At 41.6% G+C, this 24,470-nt stretch overlaps 1 protein-coding gene across 2 annotated transcripts in view; it reads left to right on the top strand.

Moving 5' to 3' along the window:
* Positions 1-24,470, top strand: part of ARID5B (AT-rich interaction domain 5B) — a 178,452-nt gene that overhangs the window by 117,797 nt on the left and 36,185 nt on the right. Inside the window, exons 1-4 of one of the 2 annotated variants that reach the window (XM_079793055.1) lie at positions 12,385-14,510; positions 15,947-16,059; positions 22,236-22,440; positions 24,389-24,441. In XM_079793055.1, the coding sequence (XP_079649181.1) occupies positions 14,507-14,510; positions 15,947-16,059; positions 22,236-22,440; positions 24,389-24,441 (375 nt within the window). In that variant the 5' untranslated portion in view covers positions 12,385-14,506. Of the gene's footprint in view, positions 1-12,384; positions 14,511-15,946; positions 16,060-22,235; positions 22,441-24,388; positions 24,442-24,470 lie in introns of those variants that run through there. The other variant, XM_079793054.1, reaches the window with a different exon arrangement.

The following is a 24,470-nucleotide window of genomic DNA, read 5'->3' as shown; positions in this document are numbered from 1 at the left end:
GATCCTCTACCTTTCATTGCGCTTATTCTCTCTTCCTAGCTACTGCAAGGTGTTTGTGCTGAGGATTCCAGTGTTCCCAGAGTGTCCATAATCTTCCACCAAAGAACGATTGGCCTCTTGAAAATGCTTGAAGTGATAATATTACTTCCATGTGTCTGTGAATATAATAGTAATAATAATGCCATCCACCATTTATCAGTGTCTCTGAACAATTTCCTACCTTGATACTGAATGATGTGCTAGGCATTGTAGTCTCTTTTTAGCTCATCTGTAGCCTTTCTCCATCATACTCTTTCAAGATGGGGGATATAATCCCCTTTTGGTAAATGGGATTTCAATCCCAGAGAGAGATGATGACTGACCCAGGGTCACACAGTTACCTGGTTAGTAAAGTTAATGAAAGGCTGCCTGCTCTCAAAGCCTGTACCTTCTTTAATCCCTTGGGAAACTGGGGTATCCAGCACCCGTTTAACCAGCATTTGGGAGGTAAAAGGACAGATGCCGTATCTTTTTTCAGAAGCAAGCTTTGGGGATATTTTAAATTAAGTTGATGATTTTGCATGATACTGTGTTTAGTTTCAGAACAGGGTCCTTTGCTGGCCAAGATAATCAGATGTAACGTCATCTGCAACCTCTCCGCATGCGTGATTTCATAAAACTGGTGTATCAGTTTATTATTATAAAATTGGTATACCATAGAACAAACCCGGGATGCAAGCCAGACGAAATAGACAATGAATAGTTATGTAAGGTTTTGGAAGCACATGCAATAGAACACAAGCTCACTGTATTTTCTCCTCAATTGTCTGCTGTTTGTTAATGTTTCCTTTTCAACATGATCGCATCTCAGTTTAATAGCACTTGCCATCTCAGCCTTTATGGTGCCAGCCCTGACATAGTTACATCCCCTCTGTGCTAAAAATATTGCATGTATATATTCAACCGCAGCCTGACATGTTTAGCTAATGGTTACTCAGGAGCTGTGCACTTATATAATTAAGTGATGTATGTAATTTAGTGTTAACACATTTGCAATGTGTGTTTCCCTGGTGATTGCAATGCTTTATTCTGTATAAAGTGTGACATTTTAATTCCAACTGAACAATTTCCTACCTTGATTTGCCTTGTTTGTTTTTTTGTGTGGAAAGAGATTATTTTGCAATCAAGATAAAAATCATTATTTATGAAATTTCTAGACTGTTCCATTACGGGGAACTTTTAACTTCAGATCAATCTCCTATTTTATTGATCTTTGTTAAAAATCTTTATTAGAACTTAAATTTAATCTCTACACTATGGATTTGCTTAGACTTTCGTCTGCAGGCACATTTTTTTTTAGGCAGCTTTGCAGGGATGGGGTTCCTCAAAAAGTAATTCTCGCTGGACAGACTGCCATCTTCCCCAGGGACCTTTATTTCTCTTAGGTATTGCTGACTTCTCCCTGATTAAGGTTCTCCGGGAGAGTGAGCTTCTTCCCTGTGAGTTGGAGGTTCTTGGCAAAACAAGCCAGACCCGTAGATTCACAGGCAAAGAAGGTTTCTGTTAAGCATTTAGGTGGTTGACAATAAATGGGTGTCAGAATTACATAGTGGGAATGAAAGTGTGGGTGTACATTTTCCCTTTTATTAGTGGCAATTGTGATCAAGGGAACCTCCACGGGCAGCCCAGCCACCTTGCCTTCTTCAGAGGTATTTCTTTTATTCAGTGAGATCAGCAGTCAGTGCAATTTAATGAGCATTTACTAGACTCTTGTTAAGCACCAGACATGGTTTTTCAAAACATGATACAGAGGGAGTCATTTGTTCAGTCAATGTTTATTGAGCATCTACTAGGACAATGCTACCGTGACCAAGATAGACACCATCCTCTGGAGATGAGGGAGAATAAGGGGGCTTTTTAGGGGATATGATGCCCAATTCTGGTCTTGGAGAGTAGACTCCTAGATGTAGGAGCTGGGGCAGGAGGGGCAAAGGTCAAAAAGGAAGGGAACTGTTGTCAGAGGAAGCCCCAGAGCGTGGGCACTCAGGTGTGAAGCCCTGTGAGGTGCCTGGGACCTCTAAGGCATTTGTTACTGCGGGAAAGTCACAAGGAGGCTCCAAAGCAAAGTAGGCTGGAGTCCATTTCTCCTGGCCCCCAGAGGTCCTGGCTTCCCCAGGTCTCTTCTCATCCCCTTCATTTTACAGCACAGCCCAACAAAAGCAAGCAGGTGGCAGGCACCGAAGCCCAATGCTGGAGTATTGCCCTCATGGCTTCGCTCGTGCTTTCCTCTCAGTCCCTCCCCTTTTGGGTCTGAGCAAAGGGCTGGGAGTGTGGTGCACAGAAGTCCCGCCAGAAGGACCCACAGTCCGTGCGCTCCAAGTGAGCTTTCTCAGTTGTATGTCTTGGCATTGGGACACAGTGGGAATGTCCTTGTCAGCTCCCATTTGCCTTTATTAATTGCAGTTCCTTGGAAAGTGCGTTTTAATAACGTGGTCCTGGGATGACACATCTCACCCTGCAGAGACCCAAGAGGAGGTATTCAGGGCCCATTGAAAAGCCATCTGCTGCCAAGGCGCCGCTGCGATCCCAGGCGGCCCACAGGCACCAGCGTCTATCACAGCTCTGCTGCTCGCTGTGCCATTTGGGGCAGATCTCAGACTCCGTGGGCCCCCCTAGGCTGCTGTGTAAAGTAGATGGTATATCTAAGGTCCTCCTTCAGCTCTAGAATGCCATCATTTTATAAATTACTCAAATGAAGACTCCTACTGTCATCACATCTGTGGACGCACCAACTCCTAGCAGTGATCTTTGGTTCCAAATCCGTTTGAACAGCCGAGGACCACTTTCTGCACTTCCTGTCTACAGGAGCACTGAACTCTAGATTTTAATTTTTTAAGATGCAAAGGGAAATCAGCAAGCCTCTGACGATTCCCAGGATGTATGGATCAACTCATCCATTTTATTAAGCCTCGTCTCCGAAGGCTGCCACCTAGCAGCTCCGCATTGTTTCCAGGACCCGCCCCCACCCCCACTTCCCAGAGCCCCGAGGCTGTGGTTAATAATGTCAAAAGAATGTTTTAAAATTACTCTTCTGTTGATTCCAAAGAGTCAGGGCCCTCACGTGGTTAGTCCTGGGCGAGGAGTCAAATTCTAAATTTAATTCCAGCCTCTGTGAACGTCTTAGTTCTTCCCTTCCTCACCTTTATCCATGTTTCAGTTTTCTCATCTGCAAAATAGGCATAAGATGCCTTGCTCCACAGAAACATTTGCAAACAGCTTTGTTAGACTCCAAGGATTGGCATTATATTAGGGCAGAATATCATTTTCCATTCTATAATAGGAATTGAACAAAAGCCCTTTTCATTATGTACCTTGTGTGAACGCCCTGTGCTTAAATGCCGATGAATTTCAGAGGTCAGCAAGTACCAGCCCCTTTCTTTATTATTATTTTCTTAAAAGCTAAACAAGGCTAACTAGGGAATTCATTTTGGAATAAAAAGACATGAAAGGAAGGGCATTTCAGCTTGCACAATAGTACAAAGAAGAACAAGAATCATCATGTTTGCTAAAGAACTCACAGCTGTTTAATTTTGTAGTAAAATTACTTTAAGAACTTTGCTAATTCAAAGACAAAACCAAACAACTGTTGTTGAAAAACTGAACTTGCACGTGTGAGTGGAAAAGCCAAGTTAAGATTAATCTGCCCCTAAATTCATGTTAAAAACACAGAGCATTTTTTTTTTGTGTGTGTGTGTGTGTGTTTTGGGTTAATGCTGGTTGGAGGAGCGGCTTTTATCAAACGAGAAGACACATTTACTGGTAATAAGATGAAAAATAGTTTATGATCTCATGTACTTTGCCCCCAGCTTTTTCTTAAGCTGCTCGGTCTGTTTTTATACCAGGTTTGTTTGCTTTCTGGGGATGGGCCTGTTAGGCAGGAAATTGTCAAAAAGAGTACAGCAGAAATTTTAAATGGTGTTTTTAGAAATTAAATACCAAATTGGGTAACCAATGATTAAAGGTGGAGTTCAGATTTTTATAAAATTTAGTTGTTAGAGGTTATGAATAAATTCTGTGCCTACACTTAAATTTCACGTTTCAACATGTTGCCGATTGTCAGAAACAAATAAATTGTTCCTTTTTTAAAGTGGTTTCTTCCATATTAGGGAATTATTCAGACTTCTTTCTCTGGTTCCTATGATTCCAAACCAGTTGGGACACCAGTCTATTTTGGGTAATGAAGGAACTTTTAAAATGTGGGCATGATTTTTAAGGCCCTAAATCTCATAAAAATCAATTTGCCACATATATAGCAGTTACAGTAGTAAGCATAGTTGTCACTGTATTCCAGAAAGACAAAGTTCTCATTTCCATGTTATAAGCCACCCTCTCCTCCAATCCCTTTCCTTCTCCACATGGGAGGGCTGCTAAATGTAAATTCCAAAACATATAAAACCACATAAGGTTGTGATTTGTGACTCTTTCTGTCAAAGATGGATGTTCTTACCTGTATTTGATTAAACTCTCTGGATTTTTATGGTTTTCCCACGGCATCACTTAGACTCACCACGAGAGGGCAACCGAGAGTTGGCTTTCAGCTAACAAAGCTAGAAAATGCTTCTAATATCGGCTAAGTGTTTTAACTTGCTAAGGATTTATCTCCCCGCCTTCTGATTGCCACACAAGCAGCCTCTGAGCTTTCCCTCACAGCAATAATAATCCAAATAAAGTCCTTCTGAGGGAAAATATAGACAGGCTGGTGCAGACAAGAGCTTTTGCCCAAATAAGGATCCCTTTTGTGGAGACCCCATGTGTTAGATAACCATCAGCTGACAGTTGGTCATGAGTTAATAATGTTGGATGCTGAAATATGCATACCATGTGCTATAAAAGAGTGTGGAGGACAAAGACAAATACTGCTATACTTAGATATCAGAAGCATGCCAGAGGTGTGCAGACTGCTTCACTGGATATCGGTTATACCCGTCAAATAATTTCATAAAGAGTATTGTTTTAATTACTATACAGTGGAAGGTATAATAGTCATTGTCTGTTTTGTTGATGTTGCTGGGATTTTGGTCTTAATCTCTCTGAATGTTACTGTCTAAAATGCTAGGGTAACTCTTGCCTTCTGAGAAAAGAAAATATTTCCTAAGCTAATTTCCACTGCTACCATTGTTGTTCTTTTATTTTTACCATGGGGACCATAAAAGGGGGTGAGGGGTTCCCTAAAATAATCCAGGTGGGTGTGTAGCCCTTTGACTGACATGTTGTATCTGGAGAGCTGTTAACTGTCTGCTTATATTTTTGTGTTGCTACCTCTGCAGGAATCAAAAAAGTGAGGGTGTGGAGGGTGTAGGCTTTGGTTTCACCCATGAGACCAGTTATTTGAGAGGATGGGACACTGGGCCAAGTGGGCATTGAGCAGCCATTTTCTCAGAGTGATGTCCCATAGTCTTTTGGTGCTAAGACCTATTGGATAAAGAATGCTTGTCCTCCTCTGCCCCCTGGAGTTCAAACCTTTTAGTCCTGTCAACTTTTCTGGGTTTATTAGAGTCTGTCTTCAATGAGTAATCTCAGGTTCTTCCTATAAAACTGTGGCACTTGAAGCATCTTGGCAAAGCCAAGAAGGCCATGCCCTTGCCTTCGGGCCTGGCTATCTCTACCTCTCTACTTACTTTCCAATGAAATCTCCAAAAAGGAAAACACTACCAGACCATGAATGTATTCAACAATTTGTGGTTAAGAAGCTTCTACCTTACAAACAGCCAAAGTCACGAAAGATTTATTTTCTCTGATTCAGTTTGCAAATGGCTTACATTATACCCATGTTGGCAGCAGAAGAGCATAATTAGTAAAATAAGTAATTAGCCTCTCTTTTTCTCTCCCCCAAGTCTGTGGTCCAGGCTTAACATTTGCTTTGACATCTTAGTTAAGGAAGTTAATGAAATAACATCTTCACCAGGGCCATTTATTAACTTTGAGTCAATGATTACCAGATCTGAATTTTACAAAGGAGACAAAAATTTCAGATACTAACGTCTACACATGACTATCCTCCATAACAGTAAATACAATCTAGAATTATATTGAAATTTCCGAATCATCACTTCTGCTGATTATTCTGGCCACAGATGTTAATCTTGTTATGTCTGCACTTCAACACATATTTCCAAGGACAGATCTATAATCATAACATTGAATTGTTGACTAAACCAGCATCACCCAAGAGAAAGATAATGCAAGCCACATGTAACTTAAATTTTTCTAGTAACCACATATTAAAAGAAATAGGTAGAATTCATTTTAATAATATATTTTATTTAGTCCAGTATATCCAAACTATCATTTCAATATGTAACCCTTAGAAACTGTTATTAATGAGATATTTTGCATTTTTCTGCATTGCCTTGGCAATCCAGTGTGTATTTTACACAAGTGACACGCCCCAGTTTTGGACTAGACATATCTCAGAGGCTCAGTGGCCCCATGTGGCTAGTGGTGTTCATCATGGACCCAGCAGCTCTGAACAGTCACAGAAATGATTTATCTTATCCTGACAAAAAAGGGGAAGAAATTCTAACCTTCCCTGTGTATTCTCTGTTCATCATAAGATTTACGTTAGGATTTCTGCTGGTGCCCGTTTCTGTTTCTCCACTCACGTGGAGTCCCTGAGCACCCCGGTTGTCCTCGTTCAACACAACACCGAGGATTATGGACCCCGTCGCAGCCTCTCCATGCACAACCCTGATCCTTTCTCTTCTCACTGTGGACCCTGACTCCACCCTGCTCCAACACACTCTCTTTCCTACCATCTGTGAGCTCCTTGGTATCACAGTAGAGCTTTTAAAGTCATTTTCTAATATGTGGCTCGTATACACCCCCAGACAAATGAAGCTCAGAGCTGGCACTGGTAGCTCATGAAGGTAGGAGGGATGAGAGGGATTCACCAGAGCAAAGGGGATTCACCCCAGAGTCTCAGACAAACAAAAATAGTTATCTTTTTACTTTTAAGTTAAGAGACTCTCCTGCTTCTTTAAATTATTCTTTCTGAAATGTGGAAAAGTATAAACAGAGTGAAAAAGCCCTATTAAGTACACATTCCTTTTGGGATTAAAAAAAAAAAAGAAATTGGGAGCTTATTACTTGACATTTTACTTTTTCTTAAGTGTGTGTGTTTGAAAAAAGAAAATGTCTCTCATATTAGTCCAAGTCTGCAAGAAGTTAAATATCTCCATGTTAACACACACACACACACACACACACACACACACACACACAGAATCTCTTTTATTTATTTCCAAGTAGGGGTGTTGTTTTTTGTTGGTTTTTTTTTTTTTTTAAGAGATGTAGCAAATCAATTATCCTCAATGTTGAAAATGGAGTATCTCATTTCCAAACCTGGAGAAATGGCTGAACAAGAATGTTCTGTTTATATGTGAGTTTAAAAACTGTACTGAAATTTACTGCTCCTTGCCAGGCTGTTCAATACAAAAATGTAGCTTTCATTTTTGTTCTGTCATGTTCAATAGTAACACCACAGAACATATCAATCAAAGACTAGAATGAGCAGGTTTATTGATTGTGACAAAACAGAGAGGGAGAGAGAGGGGGAGAGGGAGAAGGAGACAAAATTAATTCTCTATGTTTTAAAGGTCCTATTTTTATAAACTTTATAAATTACAAAATGTCCTTAAAAAGCATTTCTAGGACAGATCCTTAAATAGCCTTAAAAAAGACAAGTATCTTAAATTAATATTCTATTCTTATTATAGACAGTCATACTAAGAAGGACTAAATCTGTGTTTATTGAATAGTTCTCAAAAAATGGAAACATGAGTTATTTTGAAATCTTAAGAAAAAGTACATAGTGAGCATTGAAACAACACACCCATTCTAATTGTAATCGCTTTCACATAGTTGTTTTCTCAAAGGCCAGCGTGATCTTTTCTGTTAAGGAGGAGCCTGGGGCCTGGGCCTGGAAATGGCTTGTGGGTCCCAGCATCTGGGGAGAACAGTAGCAGAAACGAGTTGCCCTGAAGATGTGAAAGTGGACATTTGAGCCCCTACACATTTTTATTTTATTTTTATACTAGAGGCCCAGTGCACGAAATTTGTGCATGGGTAGGGCTCCTAGACCTGGCTGGCGATCAGGGCCAATTGGGGATTTTCGGCTGCCGGCCGGGGCCTTCTTTCAGTCTGTGCCGCCCCCTGGTGGTCAGCGCACAACATAGCGAGCGGTCAAACTCCCAGTCAGTCGAACTCCTGAGGGGACAATTTGCCTATTAGTCTTTTATTATATAGGATTTTTAAAAAATATTTTTATTGATTTCAGAGAGGAAGGGAGAGGGCGAGAAAGATAGAAACATCAATGATGAGAGACAGTCAGTGATCGGCTGCTTTCTGCACATCCCACAACCTGGGCATGTGCCCTGACCTCCTGGTTCATAGGTTGACACTCAACCACTGAGCCACACCGGCCGGACAAGCCACTACGCATTCTTAGAGTCCATTTTTTGTTATTGGGATTGTGACTTCATGATAAGACCTTGCAGCAGGGGGAGGAAATCAGACCCTCTGTGTGCAGTATGAATACCTAGACAGCTCTGTCACCTGTACCCTAAGGACCAAGCTAAGTCCTCAGGTATCCACCCCGCCCTGATGGCTCTTTACATAATATTTGGAATTCTAAGGCAAAAGAGTCTTCCCACAGGCTCCTGATGCCATGGCAGATAGACCTCATTACCCCAAAGACAAAAAATTCTTAGCAAAATAGCCTGAACCACCTCCTCCGTCCTCTTACAGGTCCAGGAGGGGACCTTCCACTGAGGATGGCTCCCAGGGGGATTTTAGGGCTAGCCACAATAGACCAAAGGGAAGGTGGGAGTTGGACTGATCTGGCATGGATTTCAGTTCCAGAATTCTTTCAGTCAGTCTTCTGAAAACCCAGGCTCTCTCCCCTCCGCCTAGATTTAGCTCCCAGATTTCCCCCTTATTCCGCAAGCGGTAGTGAAAAGTGTCTATAATCCCTCTTTTCTTTGCCAGTGCCCTTGTGGGCAAGCCTATTTCTAGGACATTTCTGCATTCCTTTGGAATTCACCACATATTTCAGAATAACATACAATAACATTTGGTCATTTAAATTTCTCTCTCCTCAAGACACAAAGATGAAATAAAAGAGAGAAATCCACCCATCACAGCTGGTAAAACCTAACTAAAAAAGAGGTTTGTTTGTGTTTTAATGGCAAGAATGCACGGAGTCACATGCTTTCCAACCAATTAGCAGTGCAGATGAGCTAACAAGTCTCATTCCATTTATAGGGTGGGGGAAGGGGAGAAGTCATATCTGTATTTTTAAGTGTTTCTGAGAAATGAAGACCTCCAGGGCAGAAGGAAGGCGGATCAGGAAATAGCTATGCAAATCACATGCCTATAAAATTACTAAAATTTTGATCAGGAGCATTAACAATGGCTCAGCATTCTCCTGTAGGAAACAGGGGTGAGTAAGACTGAGCATGTTTTGGAAAGGATTACAAGAGTGTTTACTTACATGGTTTGTTGAGCAGTCAATGAAGTCCACTGCTGTTTTGGACTTAAGCTGCCCAGGCAATCCAGGTATGACAAATGTAGTCACACATTCCACTCTCATTAGTGACTTTTGGGCATCTCAGCGTATTTGACAAATAGCCAAAGTGACTGGGCCTCATACACAGCCTGTTTCCTGTGTTTTATCCAACCTCTTTCTACCAACACAACTGCTCACACTTCCACAGGAGGTAGAAGGGGACCTGGATTCCGTGAGAGCGGAGTCCACTGGAAATACGTGGTGGTAGTTAGTAGGAACTGTGGTACAAGCAATGCCGGGGCAGGGCTTGGGTGAAAGTAAACTTGGACACGCAAAGCAGCCATGACATCCAGGGTGGCCAGACGTGATCACTGTTCATGGCTCTGTGGTCTTGGTGGCATTTGACAGTAAGGGCATTTGAGTTTGGCTCTAGTTTCGGTTCATAACTCTAGACGCATCTTTTTAGTGCTTTTATTTGAGAAAAAATTACACTTAAAATGGAGCTGTCAGAACAATTACAGAAAATGATGTAACATAATGTGTTTTATTTTAAATGTGCCTATTGCTTTACATTCATTATTTAGGTTAGAGTGTTCTCCAAGATGTGCTGTGCTTGATAATGGCTCTGTGTGTTCATATCCCAGATAATACAGTTGGTTCTCAAACATTTCTCTTGGGTATAAAGGCTGTTTATAGAAAAACAGAATAAAAGTAAACTTGATGTTCTTCAGTCTTTATGTAATTAATGCTTTGTAACTTCATGGAAAGACTCAAACAATGAACAGCTGATGAGTCCCAGCAGCTACAGCTCTGGGAGGTGTGGCCTACTGAGTATATTGAATAAACTGTGGATTTAAAATAAAAATTTCAGGAACTCATTTATGAATTCTTAAAGTAGAAATGTTGTCTTTAAGTTAAAGCCAAAATGAGGGCTGAGAGCTTCTGTTTTTCTTTTCTTTTTCCCCCCAAGTATTTGAAAACCAAAATTCTGTAAGAGATTATCTGTGAAATGCCTTTCTTTTATTACACCCATAAATTTCAGGAGTGGCTTTGATCAAGCTTTCTGTCATTCTTGGTTTCTAATCTTTTATTCATACGTTAATAACTTTAAAAACACTCACCCTATTTTTGTTGTAGTGAAAGAGGAAGTTTCTAAACAGTCAAAAGGGAAACAATGAAAATAGAACACAGTGCATGATAACTAAATTAGCGTAGGGTGTGTGTGTGTGTGTGTGTGTGTGTGTGTGTGTGTGTTTCCAGAAAGAGCAATGCTCCATGCTGAAACTTGCCAGAGTATTTTAAGATTATTGTCTACGTAAAAAGAAAATGTTTCAGAGAATTGATATCCTCAGAGGAAAGGCATTACAGAAATGCAAAGCATTATCAGTAATGCATACTATACATAGAACAATGTTTGTCAGTCCCTAATACTTCAATCCGTGGAGTTTAGTTTTCTGGCTTGTGCTTAGTGTTTAAAACACACACACACACACACACACACACACACACACACACACACACACACACACACACACACACACCAGGCAAATCAAATGAGTTAACGCTCTGCCCACTTCCTCTAGACATTGACCCTGGGGGTCAAACTCTTAGGAAAATGATGCCTGGTTTTCCATTCTCCTAATTCCAATCCCCACCAACAAGCAAGTCCTTTCTCTGAGTGGAAGCTCACAAAGAATTTCTCGAGAGAATATGTAGCTGTGTTGGCAACAAAATCCTCTCTGCAAAATGAGGAGAGAGAGTTGTTAACTGATGAGTCAATCCAGCTTTTATAGTAGTTTATCTTCGTGGTATTTCCAAGAGCATAAATGTTATTAAAAAAAATAGACGGTCATGACAGGAAGAACACAGTTAAAAAAAAAAACCCAGAAACACTGAAGCCAAAAGCAATTTACTTTGCCAGTAACTGGTTACATTTCCTTTTGTTTTATTATTATTATTGCAAGAGCTGGGGTTGAGATGAAAGTTTCCCACACCTGCGCTGACACAGAATTTGTCAGAACCCATTGTAAAGCAAATATAGAAGTGAATGCCCGGGACTCAGTTGTAGACTCTAGGAAAAAAAAAACACACCCCAAAACTTGTGTTGCCATATTGTCTTTAAAAAGAGACTGTAAGTCTTTAATATGTGAAGGAGTTACAAAAGGGAAATAACAAAACGTAACACAAGGGTTAGATGTCAAAGTAGCGTGGAGTCCCCGGTGGTCGCTGATTCTCCTGGGATTAACACCTATAGAAATAGCAGTGACTTCCCCAAGGTGAATACTTGTTAATTTCATGGCACTGAGGAAGAGGAACAGATGGGCAGTCATAGAGGAAAGGTTTTTTTTTAAAAAACCACAGAGATCTTTCAGGGGATTGGGCAGAAGAGTCAGCAGTCCACTGCAAGGGTAATGGGCATGGCTCTCCCGGTTTTATTGAAAGTCTTGTCACCTACTGCTGAGTCAGGACCCACGGGGGGGGGGGGGGGGTCCCTGCTGGTTGTCAAGTCTGTAGGGTGCTGGTTGTTGCTTGAGACGGCCCGATCTGTGGCATTAGGGAGTGTTTTCACTCCCTGGTGACGACCAGCCCAAGTTATTAATATAAATACCTCACTGTGAGACAGAGTGAGTGTGTGTGTCCGTCTATTAGAGAGAATAACTTAAAGCAGAGGCTCTGGATAAAGTCCAGGTGCCTGGGCTGGAATCCTCCCGTTACCAGTAACCCATTGGATAACCTAAAACAAGTAATTTCGACGCTAGCTCAGTTTCCTGGCCTGTAAAATGGGATTCATAACCGCACTTTCTGTGGGTTTGCTGTGAGTTGTAAATGAGTTGTTGTATGCAAAAGTCTGGCTGGTACAGTGAAAGTGCACGGTCAGTAAGGATCAGCTCTTATTATTATTAATGTATGATATTAAAAACATTCATGCAAAGAGCATTGCCTGAACTGTGTGAGTGAGCCAGGCCAGGGATGGCTAGTGGATTAGATACACATGGAAAAGTAACTGTGCATTCATTGTTCCAGCCAGTTATGCTATTGGTCAGTGTACTGCTGGCTTCCAGAATGGCTTTGCTGGTCTCATCTGAAGTACTGGAGCCGGTGTTATTCTGGAGTCTAGGATTTGGGTTCTCTCGGTAGGTACGTAGCCCTTAGCTGTTGATGGGGCTTATGTTGGTCCAGGGCAGCTGGGACCAGGTGGGGCTGTTTTCTCCACCTGACCCGTGACCACTATTAAACCATAAAGCACTTACTTTCATTCATCTATCCAGCAAATGATTTTTCTTGACCCTGGAGGAAAATAAATGTAGCTCAGGGACTAAACATTTTGGTCTCCCCAAAAGCCAGCCCCACGGTCTCAAAGCATCACTTGGGTTCTGTGGATCCAAAAGGTCTCGAACTGCACTATGGGAGCTTGGATTTTAAACATCTGCTCCTCGGGGTAAATGTGGGACAAGATTCTGGCCCCAGCAGGATGCCAGGCATTTTGGCTTAACAGTAATCGGGAACTAAAGGCTGCAGGATTTCTGCCTCAATTCCCACAGCAAACTGAAATGGCTGGTTTATGTCCCCAGAGCTCACGGGTCAGTACTGAAGGTGAACACAGTTTTACAGGTGCCCAGGGGGACGGGTAGACACGTGGTCAGGTGAGCAGGCCCAGCTCATGGAGACACAAAGGAGATATATGGGCATCTCTATTTCCATTAGTCCCTCATTCATTCAACAAATTCATATTATGCAATGCCGCCTCCTGGATGTGTGCTGGGGCAGATGAGAGATGAGCCTCACCTGGTCCTGTCCTTAAGGACTCTCCATGTCGTATAATAAGAAGCCATAAAACACAGCTAAAGTACAAAGAATAACGTGGAAAGTGATACCCAGCATAGGAGAAGGTCAGAAAAGGAGTCCAGAGGGCAGACTCAAAGAGGAATTTGAGTTTGAGACTTGAGTGATTGGTGGGATTTAGCCAACATACCTGAAATATCAGTGTACTTGCCGTCTGAGGAACAAGAGGCTTTTTTTCTCTTGACCAAATCCCACGTAGAGTTGGAGTTTGTGTGACCCGAATATTAGGTGCCGGTGAGTTCTAAATTTGTAATTCTCAGAATCTGCTGGGGCAGGACAAGTGCTTCTCCGGTTCTGAAAACAGCTCAAAGAATGGAGAAAACAGACCCGATTTGGGGATGACTTATTGTCAGTTCCCGGAACCTTTGTCTTTATTTTAAAACAGCCTGTTCAATGCAAGTTCTATCTCAAAAGGCCTTGGGGATTTGAAAGCTTTTCTGGAAATGAATGCCTTTTAGGTTCAGATGCTTCTTTGCCAAAATGTTAGGAAGGAAAGATCACAGTTAACAAGTGTTAGAACAGAGGCGACTTTGTTTTGTTTTCTTTCAATGAAATGCCTCAGATCTACCCCAAGTTTGTCAGCTCTCTGCTCTGCTATTATTTTGATACGGGGACATGAAAGCACGGTCCCTCCCCAGCGATCATTAAAGCTTAGCCCTCGGGGCAGTTGTGGCAACACTTCTGTGCAAGTCTTCGAACCCAGAGGCCACACCCTGGCTCCCGGCTGAGGACCCTGTCACTCCTGGAAGGTGGCCTCCTGCTCCCACAGGGAAGCGGGAGGTCAGGAGCCACGAAACAGGCCAGATGAAGTCACCATCCCATGCAGGGAGGTGGAGAGAGCTGAGCCCTCTCTGCCAGTCTGGCAACTCCAGCAGAGTCCTCCGAGCTCATCCCACACACTCGGTGCTAGTCACTGCTGTGTGTTTACATGAGTAATGAAGCTGCCGGGGGAGGGGAGTAGTAAGCCCAGCGCGGAGGCTCGCGGCTCTCATTCGGAGGGAAGCTGACATCCACACCAAGTCAAGTCCAGACTTCCAGGGACGTGGCCCGGGAGCAGTCAGGCATATGCTGTAGCTTTCGGGAGCCCAGACATCCTCAGGCAGATGTTTGTCGACTGGAATGGGTAATCGCTACTTTCTCTTTGCTTGATTTGTGTTTGTGAGCTTGTTTACCTTCTGTAATTCCAGGCTGGCTTTGGGGTGAGGGGGGGGGGGGTGTGTGCTGGTGGGGGAGACGGTTTGTACTTTCAGACAAACGTTTTGGGGAAATGAGAGAAGGGAGAGGGGATTTGGGAGGAGGGGGGGTCTGAGCCGGAGCTCCAAAGCCACTTTTTAAAACTTTTGCCTGAATTGTAAAGGCAGCTCTATTGACTGGGTTTTAGGAATAGCCAACTGTTATCCACAGCAGAAAATCAAATTAGTGGTATTAACTGTGTTTGTAAAATGAGTACAATATAAAATGTCCTGAGACCACGGGTTAACTGCATGGCAATTAAGAGGGTTCGAGTTGTCCGGACTTGGCATTGTCACAATCATAAAGAGTGTGGGTACCTACCTGGGAAGGTCTGAAAGGAATTGCTTGGGGTACAATTCATTCGTTTGGAATTCTTCAAGGGCTAGCTGGCTAGTTGGTTTGTTTTACTTTTGTTTGACTTGGGTGACTGATGAAGTTAAATGTGAAAGCTGATGCCGGACAGCCCTAGTCCTCAGTTAAACAGCAGCCTTTATCCCTCTGCTTTCTGTGTGGATCTTAAAGAGATTCAAGCTCAACATCAAGGTTGAAATATAACTTTGATTTGCATCTTGTCTGTGGCTTTTAGAAAGTATAAATAATCTCCACGGAATCTGGCTAACCCCAGTGTGATCTTTGGAAGTTATTTTAAATAACCCTCAAGATGGTCATTAAAAAATATATTGAAAAGGAAAAAGGAGCATGCTGAGTTAAATGTATCTGCCAGATTTGTTCAGATTTGAAACACGCTGGTCACAATATTATTAGTAAATACATATAATGATATTTTTTTCAGATTGTTATTGTGAATACCTCTCTCTGTAGCTCTCTCTTTCTCTCTACTTATTTGTATAATTTGAGAAAATGCTCATGTCTCCATATTTGAAGAGAGATGTTTTTAAACATAATATTACTGTGATACTGTAATGGGCTGGCATATCACTTCGGTTTCTGAAAAGAGTCAAAACAAAACAAAGACTAATCTTGGAGCCTGGCTCAGGGCTGTCTTCAGCCCAACCTGTTTCTTTTCTAACAATGGGGAAAGGCATTTTCCTTTCATCATCCTTTAGAGCTAAGGGCTTCATTTTATTTATATTAATTAGACATGTGAAAGTGTAGTAGATTAGCTTTGGGAAAGAAGGTCAGATGCGTATGGTCTTCTAAGATGCAGCCCTTCAGGGAGAGAAGCATTAAATGAGGGCTGGCTACCACAGTTGCACACATTTGTCTGCGCACGTGATGGGGACCACTGGAGTAAGATGCTGGGTTTTGAATAAGGAAATCCATGCCAATGAAAATGTATATCAATTGCTCTCCATTTGTTTTCAGCGCCGAATCTTAAAGGCAGACCACGCAAAAAGAAATCATGCCCACAGAGAAGAGATTCATTCAGTGCTATTAAAGATCCCAACAACAATTCGGATGGCAAAGCCATTGCCAAGGTACAGTTGTTTGCGCCGTGGTGTTCATCGTGCTGCATAGTTTTATGTCCCTTGTTCTCTTTATCTCTCTACTCTGTGTGTCTTAGTGGCGGCTTGCAATTCCAGATCTAACTTTGGTATTCACAACTCTCTGCTATGTCTATTCTCACCACCTCTCCTGCCTTGGGAGGTGGAGGGTGGGGGAGGGAGGTAAGCATTTTGATTAGTCAACAGAAAGACTTCCCACCTCCCAGTTTGGCCAGTTGGGTGAAGGACAGATGATTAAGCGCCCACGTCATCGAGGCTGAGATTTCATAGTAGGTGACACAATGACATAGTTTACTCTGCTTGTATCAAAAATAGACCAGCTGAACCATCCTTTTTCTGAATGTGTTCAGCTAAATCTGCTTCAGAGATTAATGGAGGATGAAATTAGAAATGGCTAGAATTAATCATTTTAGTTTCATCTTTTTTTTTCTTTTCAAATCACCTCTAACTTACCTTAGAGTAAAATTAAAGACACATAGCAAAATGTTTACATGTATACATATACTCATCCATACATTTTCATGTTTTTTAAGATCTCTCTTTTTTAATTAAATTTATTAGGGTGACATGGGTCAACATGATCATATAGGTTTCAGGTGTGGGTTTCTATGTCACAAGATCAGCATATCTTAATGCAGAATAAAGGTCCAAATTCAAGGCTACTTTTTGAGGACCCAGGCCCATTTGGCCTCAGCATTCTTTGGAATTTTGAAAGTGTGTGCCTGAAGTATTTAGCACCAGGAAGTGTGAAGTGCCACTTCATATTTTTAGACTTATCTTTTTTACTTTAGTGAGTTTGGATCAGATTTCCATGGTTCCGTTTATGGGGTGTTTGCGTTGAGGTGTTGTTTCTGTGCCAAAGGCAGCAATAGACCCTTTAGGATCTCAATTGAAGACTGGATATCAACGGATACCACATTTCCAGACTCAAGGACTAAGCTTATGAAAGTGGGAACATTTTGATTATTGGTGACTTTGGAAGATTCTGATGTAGAATAACATGAATTCAGTTCTATGTTGAAAATCTACTGTTTTTCTGCCACGTACTCCACGCCTCCTCCCAGTGTAACGAAACAAATCCTCAACATTCACATTCTGTAGATCTTATCTTCATGGGGCATTTCTGAGGCTGCTTTGTTATCATTTCTTCATGCTTCCAGGATTGCAAAGGGTTACAAAGAGATCAACCAGGAGAAATGTCTATTTTCTGGCTAAAACAACAACAACAAACTTCTTTCCCTAAAGTTATTTTTTGTTCTGTTCATTTAACCATCTGCAAGTGAGTCCACCTGAATACCAAGTATGACATTTTCTAATAATTTGGACATCTCGCCCCTGGAGCTGCCTAGCTAGGGCTTTGGTTTCCATGGTCTTCGAGGATGTCAGCCGGAACAGTGTATTCCCTGTGATGTGGTTTGCAATATAATAAAGAATGGAGTGAGAAGGCTTTAGGATTGTAACATTCAGCAGAGCTTGTACTGCTGATGTCTTGTGTTGGCTCCCTGCCCCATACTTCTAAGATGACATCATGTGTTTATCCCGGCATTTCCTATACCTGAGCCCAGCAGGATGAAGCTCCCTCTCATGTCACTTGGAGTCACTACCAACGGATGCCTCTGGGAGTTTTATAAAACTCATACAACTGACCTGAAAGCACAATCCTACAACATCTCTCTCCCTGGAAGGCAGCTCAGGACTCACACTAAGAACCACCAAACTAAAGAGAACAGGAGCCTGCTCTGTATTTGATCTTCACTGACTTATCCTTCGTAGGAGCGATGGTCTTCAAGCCATTTCTACCCCACCTCCCACCAGTGCAGCCTTTCAGAATTTTTACCTGGAGGAGCATTATCCTTCCATCGTTGGTTTCGATGGTGAATGTATGGCTATCCCACTGCAGCCAGCTCCTGGGGACTGGTCTAAATGCCCAATTCTTCTTGGAGTCTTGGATTATAGTCCTGCTATTCCAGTGGGTCAGGCAAGACCACTTCATATACTAGTAGAAGAGAGACTGGTAGGTGTGAAGTATGGTGGGCTTATCTGATGGCACCAACAAGACTGATATAAAATTCCTACAGAATGAACAAGCCACATCTGGGCCAGGACTACCATTAAAAAGGCATCTGTGTCATCAAGTGGTCTTTTCTCATGAAATGCTACCGTAGAGATTACAAACCTGTGACCATCTGACCCTTTGCTGAGCTGGGAGCATCATTTCAGGTGACGGTTAGTTTGGCTTTATGACCAAGAGCTGTGTGACTTTTTCCTCCCAAAAGTTTCCCAAATAGACCATTTCTAACTACAGCTTTCTGCAGCTCCACCTGGCAGTGCGCTCAGCGTGAGAATACACTGGGTTTCTTGGGTGCATGGCTGGAAAAACAAGCCAAGTCATCTACCTGTCTCCATCAAGGTTGCACTCTCTCAATGCGAACATGAAAACTAGCTTTACAAGACTCTGAGAAGATCATGGCTTCCCAAAGACAGCAAAAGTCACGTGGGGAAAGGGTCCAGTTCTCTGGAGATGTCATGAAGGTGTCCAGCTCAAGTCCTGCTGTTTCCCTTGGGATCATCTTACAGCAGCAGATCTGGGGCCCGAGCCCGAGAAGTCTCAGCCCAGGGCTCGAATGAAAGGCCTCCACTGATAGAAGGCAAAATGACTTCACCTCCTATAAGCCCTTCCCAAAGGCCAGAAGTGTATAACAGGTGGTTTATAGCCTAAAAGGGACACAGAAAGGAAGCAATGTCTTCTTTCATTTACATCACAAACATACTTTCAACATTTTACAAATAGGATGCTTTCATTATTTTCCATATTTTTTTTTCATCCCATTTGGTTCTCAGAACTACCTCCACAGTTTATCCTCCTGGTTTCCTGAGGAAGAAAATGAGGGTCTCCTAGCACGTTAGTGGCTGAATTGAAATTACTCCATGCTTCTTTCCTGCTGGTTCAGCACATCTCGCTGTCCCAGTTAAAAGCTGGATTAGTTATGTGGTTAATATCAAATAGGTGGTGGCTCATTGAAAACAGTAAATGTGGATTCTTTACTTAGCACTTCCTCAAGCACTTTGGAAACCCCAAAGCTCTTAGTGAACTCAACAAGTGTTAGACGTACAGGTCGGGAGAAACAGATCTAGTAATTAACAGTTACCACCAAAAGGGTGGGCTTTCTCAAGGTCAACACGAAGACTAGCTCTCTTTGAATATTTCAGTAGATTAAAATGCTGAGAATGTTTTGGGTAAATGTGAGAAAATGTGGAAAGGAACTCGGCCTGTCTCTATCCAGAAACAGAATAATGCCCTAAAGGGCTCATTTATATTAACTGAAGGAATGTATGGAGCTAGTCTGAGAAAGAAAGCCACTGTCCACTTCTTAGGAAGCACCTGGTTCCCAAGGAGACACCAGCTGGGAAGACACCAACTGAGGTGGGGGATGGAGTTCAGGAGGTGGCAGTCTGCGTCACCTGGAGCCTTTTCTGTGAAGCAGGGGGTCTGAACGGCATTGGGCCTGATTTGTGCACCCCTCCATGCTTTCCTTCTGTTTCTGGGTGTCTCTGCACAGGTGAGGCAGAAGGTTAGGCAGCTATCTAGACGCTGAGGGATAAACCTCTTTCTCCCTTAACAATGGCATTTCTGACCTAATAATATAGAAAAGTGGCCCATATCACTACAGGTTGAAGGCTCAGACTGTTACATATGCAAACCTTATATCTACTCTTATTTGTACAAGACTGGGGTTTAGAGCGAGGGAGACCTCTAACCCTAGAAGCCTGCCCAAATGACAATACATGACCTCGCTGAGCTCCAGTTTCCTCATCTGTAAGATGGGGCTAAATGCTGGCCTTTTATGAGTCTTGTGTGCATTAGGTAGACTGTATGAAGCCCAAGCACTGTCTCTGGCTCATTGTAGGTGGCTCAGTTGATAAATCACCTTTCTAAGTGTAGGTTTTGTAAAACCTAGTCATTCAGATGTGCTTTTTCATTGGAAGTATGTTTTTATTGCCAATTTAATATTTTTATATGAGTGTCAGTGAAGTAGTATAGTGTTAAAAATCACAAGCCCTAGAGTTGAGACTACCTGGGTTCCAATCCCTAACTTGCCACTTACTAACCTGGACGTGATCTTGTGATTGTGTACCTGTCATTCATCCTCTCTGTACCTCAGTTTCCTCTAATATGAGAATAATAATTCACCTCCTTAGAGTTGTGGGCATGATATGAGAGAATACCGCCCTAGCTGGTTTGGCTCAGTGGATAGAGCGTCAGCCTGTGGACTGAAAGGTCCCAGGTTCGATTCTGGTCAAGGGCACATGCCCCGGGTTGCAGGTTTGATCCCCTGTTGGGGGCGTGCAGGAGGCAGCTGATCAATGATTCTCTCTCATCATTGATGTTTCTATCTCTCTCTCCCTCTCCATCCCTCTCTGAAATCATAAAAAAACATATTTTTTAAAAAATTGAGATAATACCTAAAAAGTGCTTAGAAGAGTCTGGCTCCTAGTAGCCACTCAAAAAAGGTTGGGACCAATACAGATTAAAATGGGAGTAATTTTATGATTTCAGAAAGCCCTGAAATAGTAGATTTCATCAAAACTTTAGACTCGACAGTCTAAAATTTGGCAGTGAAAAAATGATGATCACATAAAGTCTCACTGGATGTTTCCCTTAAAATATAATGTTACAATGTACTGAAGTTTGAAAATACTGTTAAGTAAAAATTCTCCATGGAAAAAATTTTAATACCATTTCCACAGGCCCTTAAAAATTAAAATCTTATCTAGAAGTTCAGTTGAATGAGTTGTGCAGGAAGTTTTATTTTTAGCAGGACCAGTCTGAAGATATTAAACTATCGTGTTCACTTGAGAGACTAAGCCATAAAGAAAACCTTTTAAAAGGATACATTTCCCTTTAATAAATAAGCATAGCCTTTTATGTTCTTAGTGCTTGGAAAGGAGAATCTGAAGGGAAAAAGAGAGAGAGGTCAAAAATCTGAAATGGAAAACGTTGTTGAGTAAGTGGGACATTTTTATTCATATCATTCCCCCAGCCCTTGCCCTCTTCTCTTCGATGTTAGATATGGAGATGTAAAGAATATTGGAATGTACACATTCCCCAAGGGCGCACTTGAACTTAAAGTTTGACCCTTTGTACTTCCCCCTTTTACAATTAAAATAGCTCAGCAACTTAGCGTTATATTTAACAGCCATCAAAGGCCTCTTGTAGAGCATGGCAGAGAGGAGGGAACATTAGGTTAGCCTCTCAGTAGGCCAAGTTCCGCATTCGCCTAGAGTATGGAAGGAAGAACATCTGGAGCATTCACCGCCATTTATTTGTTAATTATGAAGCTTTTCACTTACCCTTCGGTGAGTTTTTAGCTGACCTCTACTCTTGTCTTCGTGGCAAGTTCGCATTTCCTATTTCCTATAGTCTCAGAGCTGACTGAAAAGCAAGAAGCCCTCGTTAAAGAGTGGGCTCTTTCCTTTCCTCCTGAGGGTAGACCTGGCCTCACCCTCAGGTGAGATAGCGAAGAACTGGCTGATGTTCCTGATGCCAGTGTCTGCTGGCATCTATGCGTCTTTCCAGGTTGCTGGAAAGAGTAGCAACAAGATAAGTTTCCTATGAAGAGATGGACTTGTCTTTCATTGTGATACAAAGTGTGAAGTGTAGGACTCTTAGGGAAGAAGTTAGGGATTGTTCAATGACATTAACAGATGGTGCTCCTCAGGAAAAGTATATAAAGAGGCAGGAGAATGCCAACACTGTTTCTGGTTTCACATCCACATACTTGTAGGGAGTCTAAAAGAGGCTGGAAAAAACTGGCCACCTGTTTTCTATAAATAAAGTTTTATTGGGACACAGCCACACCCATTTGTTTACATACTGCCTATGACTGCTTTCACACTAGAGTTGAGCAGTCACAACAGAGGCTGTGATGGCCCAAAGTCTACAATATTTACTACTTGGCTTGACAGAAACTCACCATCCCCTGGTCTAAGACAATCCGTATTCGGTGATGCCTCTAAAAAGCTATCTGAGGGCAAGGGCAATTTATGGCTTCACCCTTCCCACTCAGTGAAATGTGTCACTCGCTATGGCTTTGTAAATGGTCCAGGGCTGCGCTTGATTTGATGTGGCATTTTCCCCCCTTTTCCAGGTGAAATGTGAGGCCAGGTCTGCCTTGACCAAGCCGAAGAATAACCATAATAACTGTAAAAAAGTCTCAAATGAAGAAAAACCAAAGGTTGCCATTGGTGAAGAGTGCAGGGCAGACGAGCAGGCCTTCCTGGTGGCACTTTATAAATACATGAAAGAAAGGAAGACGCCAATAGAACGAATACCCTATTTAGGTTTTAAACAGAGTAAGTATACTTGTTTTCATTTTTGAAATATGAAAACTGCTCAGATTCTTTGACTTGGAAAAAAATATTTTTGACTCAGGATTATGTTGAAATCCTAATCTGGGGATGATGATGTTCTCTGTTTATACTAAATCTACAAATCATCCAAGCCAGGAATTTTTTTCCCTTCCTTTTTCCGCTACATTGTTCCCTTCTGGGGCAGTTGCAGTGAGATATTTATAGGCTTGAATCCACTGATTATGACTGGAAATAGACATGTTGAAAGTTTCTCATTTTCTGTTTTGTCAATCTTGAGTGTTTGCAACGCCTTTCTTCTGAGATAATAATATGACGTAGCTTTATCAGACACAGATGTTGCCTGTGAAAAGACGGCTTTTAAAAGGAGGACATTTAAAGGTGGTCAAAACAACAACAAAGAGAAAGCATATTTCCTAAGCCCCAGATTTGTTAAGAGATAACAAAAACCTGATGACTTCAGAGGAAACAAGAAATAAACAAATTTGAACCGAGGACCCAATTTTGAATTACTTTGACATGTCCCTTTAACCTTCCTCAGTATATTTTCATGCAGATCAGGGAACTCACAGCTGAGCAGAATTCCATATAAAAAAGTAGAAAAAACCCAGACCCCGCCTTGATTTCACAAATGAATATATATTTGGCCTCTGTCTGGATTTTGTGGCGCACGAAGCGTGAGCCTCTGGCTTGGTACAGTATTTTCTCCCAACGTATCTTCCTAGATTAAAACCATGTGTCATTTTGATGAAGAATGTCAAACCTGCATGTTTTACATAACAATTTACATACCTAATAGCAACTGGCACTGATTGCAAGAGAACCCTCGCAGCCATTATAAACTTATATAACTAGGAATGATTACAATGTTTGTCTGAAAACTGGTTGCTGGAAATAGAAGTAAAATTAATGTACTATGAACAGCTTTGTTGCATTATGCATTGGTTCAGATTAAATCAAGGCCGAGGCAGGGCTCTTGATAGCTTTGAAACAGTGCAAGGTTCAGTGGGGCTTCTCAAACGTGTTGTGTCAAAGAGCCTTTTAAAATTGATTTTATTTTATTTTTTATTTCTCGTACCAAGGAATTACTTGAAGTCAATTTTCCCCTCTTGTAAAAGAATCAAATCCATAGCAGTCCCAGTATCTGGTACAAGTGAACAGAGTTGCTAGTGATTTGACATAGTTGTTTAACAACATAAACATATGCAAACCCTGGAAAGAGAAATCTATTTAAAAGAAGTATTTTTGCAATACCATACAGGCGAGTGAGGGGACTAAGTGGACTCATTTCCTCTGTGATGGAGTATCTTCCTTCCCTTTGATCTGTTGTATCACTTATGCCTCAAGGGTGAAATATTTTTCCTGCTCACTGCAAGGCACCACATGTTAGTGAAATACAGTATGAGCTTTGTATGTAGTGCCGCCATCAGGCATTCTATTAAAAAGATAATCATATGTTAACTTAGCTGTTTTTTATTGATTATGAAGCGTTCTTATCTGAAGGAAGCATATATTATTACCCTTTAGTCAATGGCTTCTTTCTAAGAGTTGAACCAGTCCAGCCCCAATTTGGAAAAATCCCACAGTTCCCCCAAGGACGCTGTAACTTAGCTCCTGTCTGTCTGCTGATGGCAACAGGATGCAAACTGTGTTGTCCTTTATCCTAAAAGTAGAACCATTTCCGAATTTGTGACTGTTCTTTAGAAATATTTTAAGTGGTAATAATATATCCTGTTATTGAGTGCCCTTTGGCAAATGGTTTCCTAAGAACTTAGATCTCTGGGGTACGTTAGTATTTCTTTTATTTTCTTTCTTTCTTTTTTTTTTTCTCTTTCTCATTGAAAAACAAAACAAAACAAAAATGTTTTAATTGACATTTCTTGGAAATATGTTAATGCAATGCTTATCTAAATACTTATTGTCCCTCTAACAGTTAACCTTTGGACTATGTTTCAAGCTGCTCAAAAACTGGGAGGATATGAAACAGTAAGTGTTTAAGCAACTTAAATGAAATA

Source organism: Cnephaeus nilssonii (genome assembly GCF_951640355.1).
Source record: "Cnephaeus nilssonii genome assembly, chromosome: 16".
Taxonomy (NCBI): Eukaryota; Metazoa; Chordata; class Mammalia; order Chiroptera; family Vespertilionidae; genus Cnephaeus; species Cnephaeus nilssonii.
This window is presented reverse-complemented; position numbering and strand designations above follow the sequence as displayed.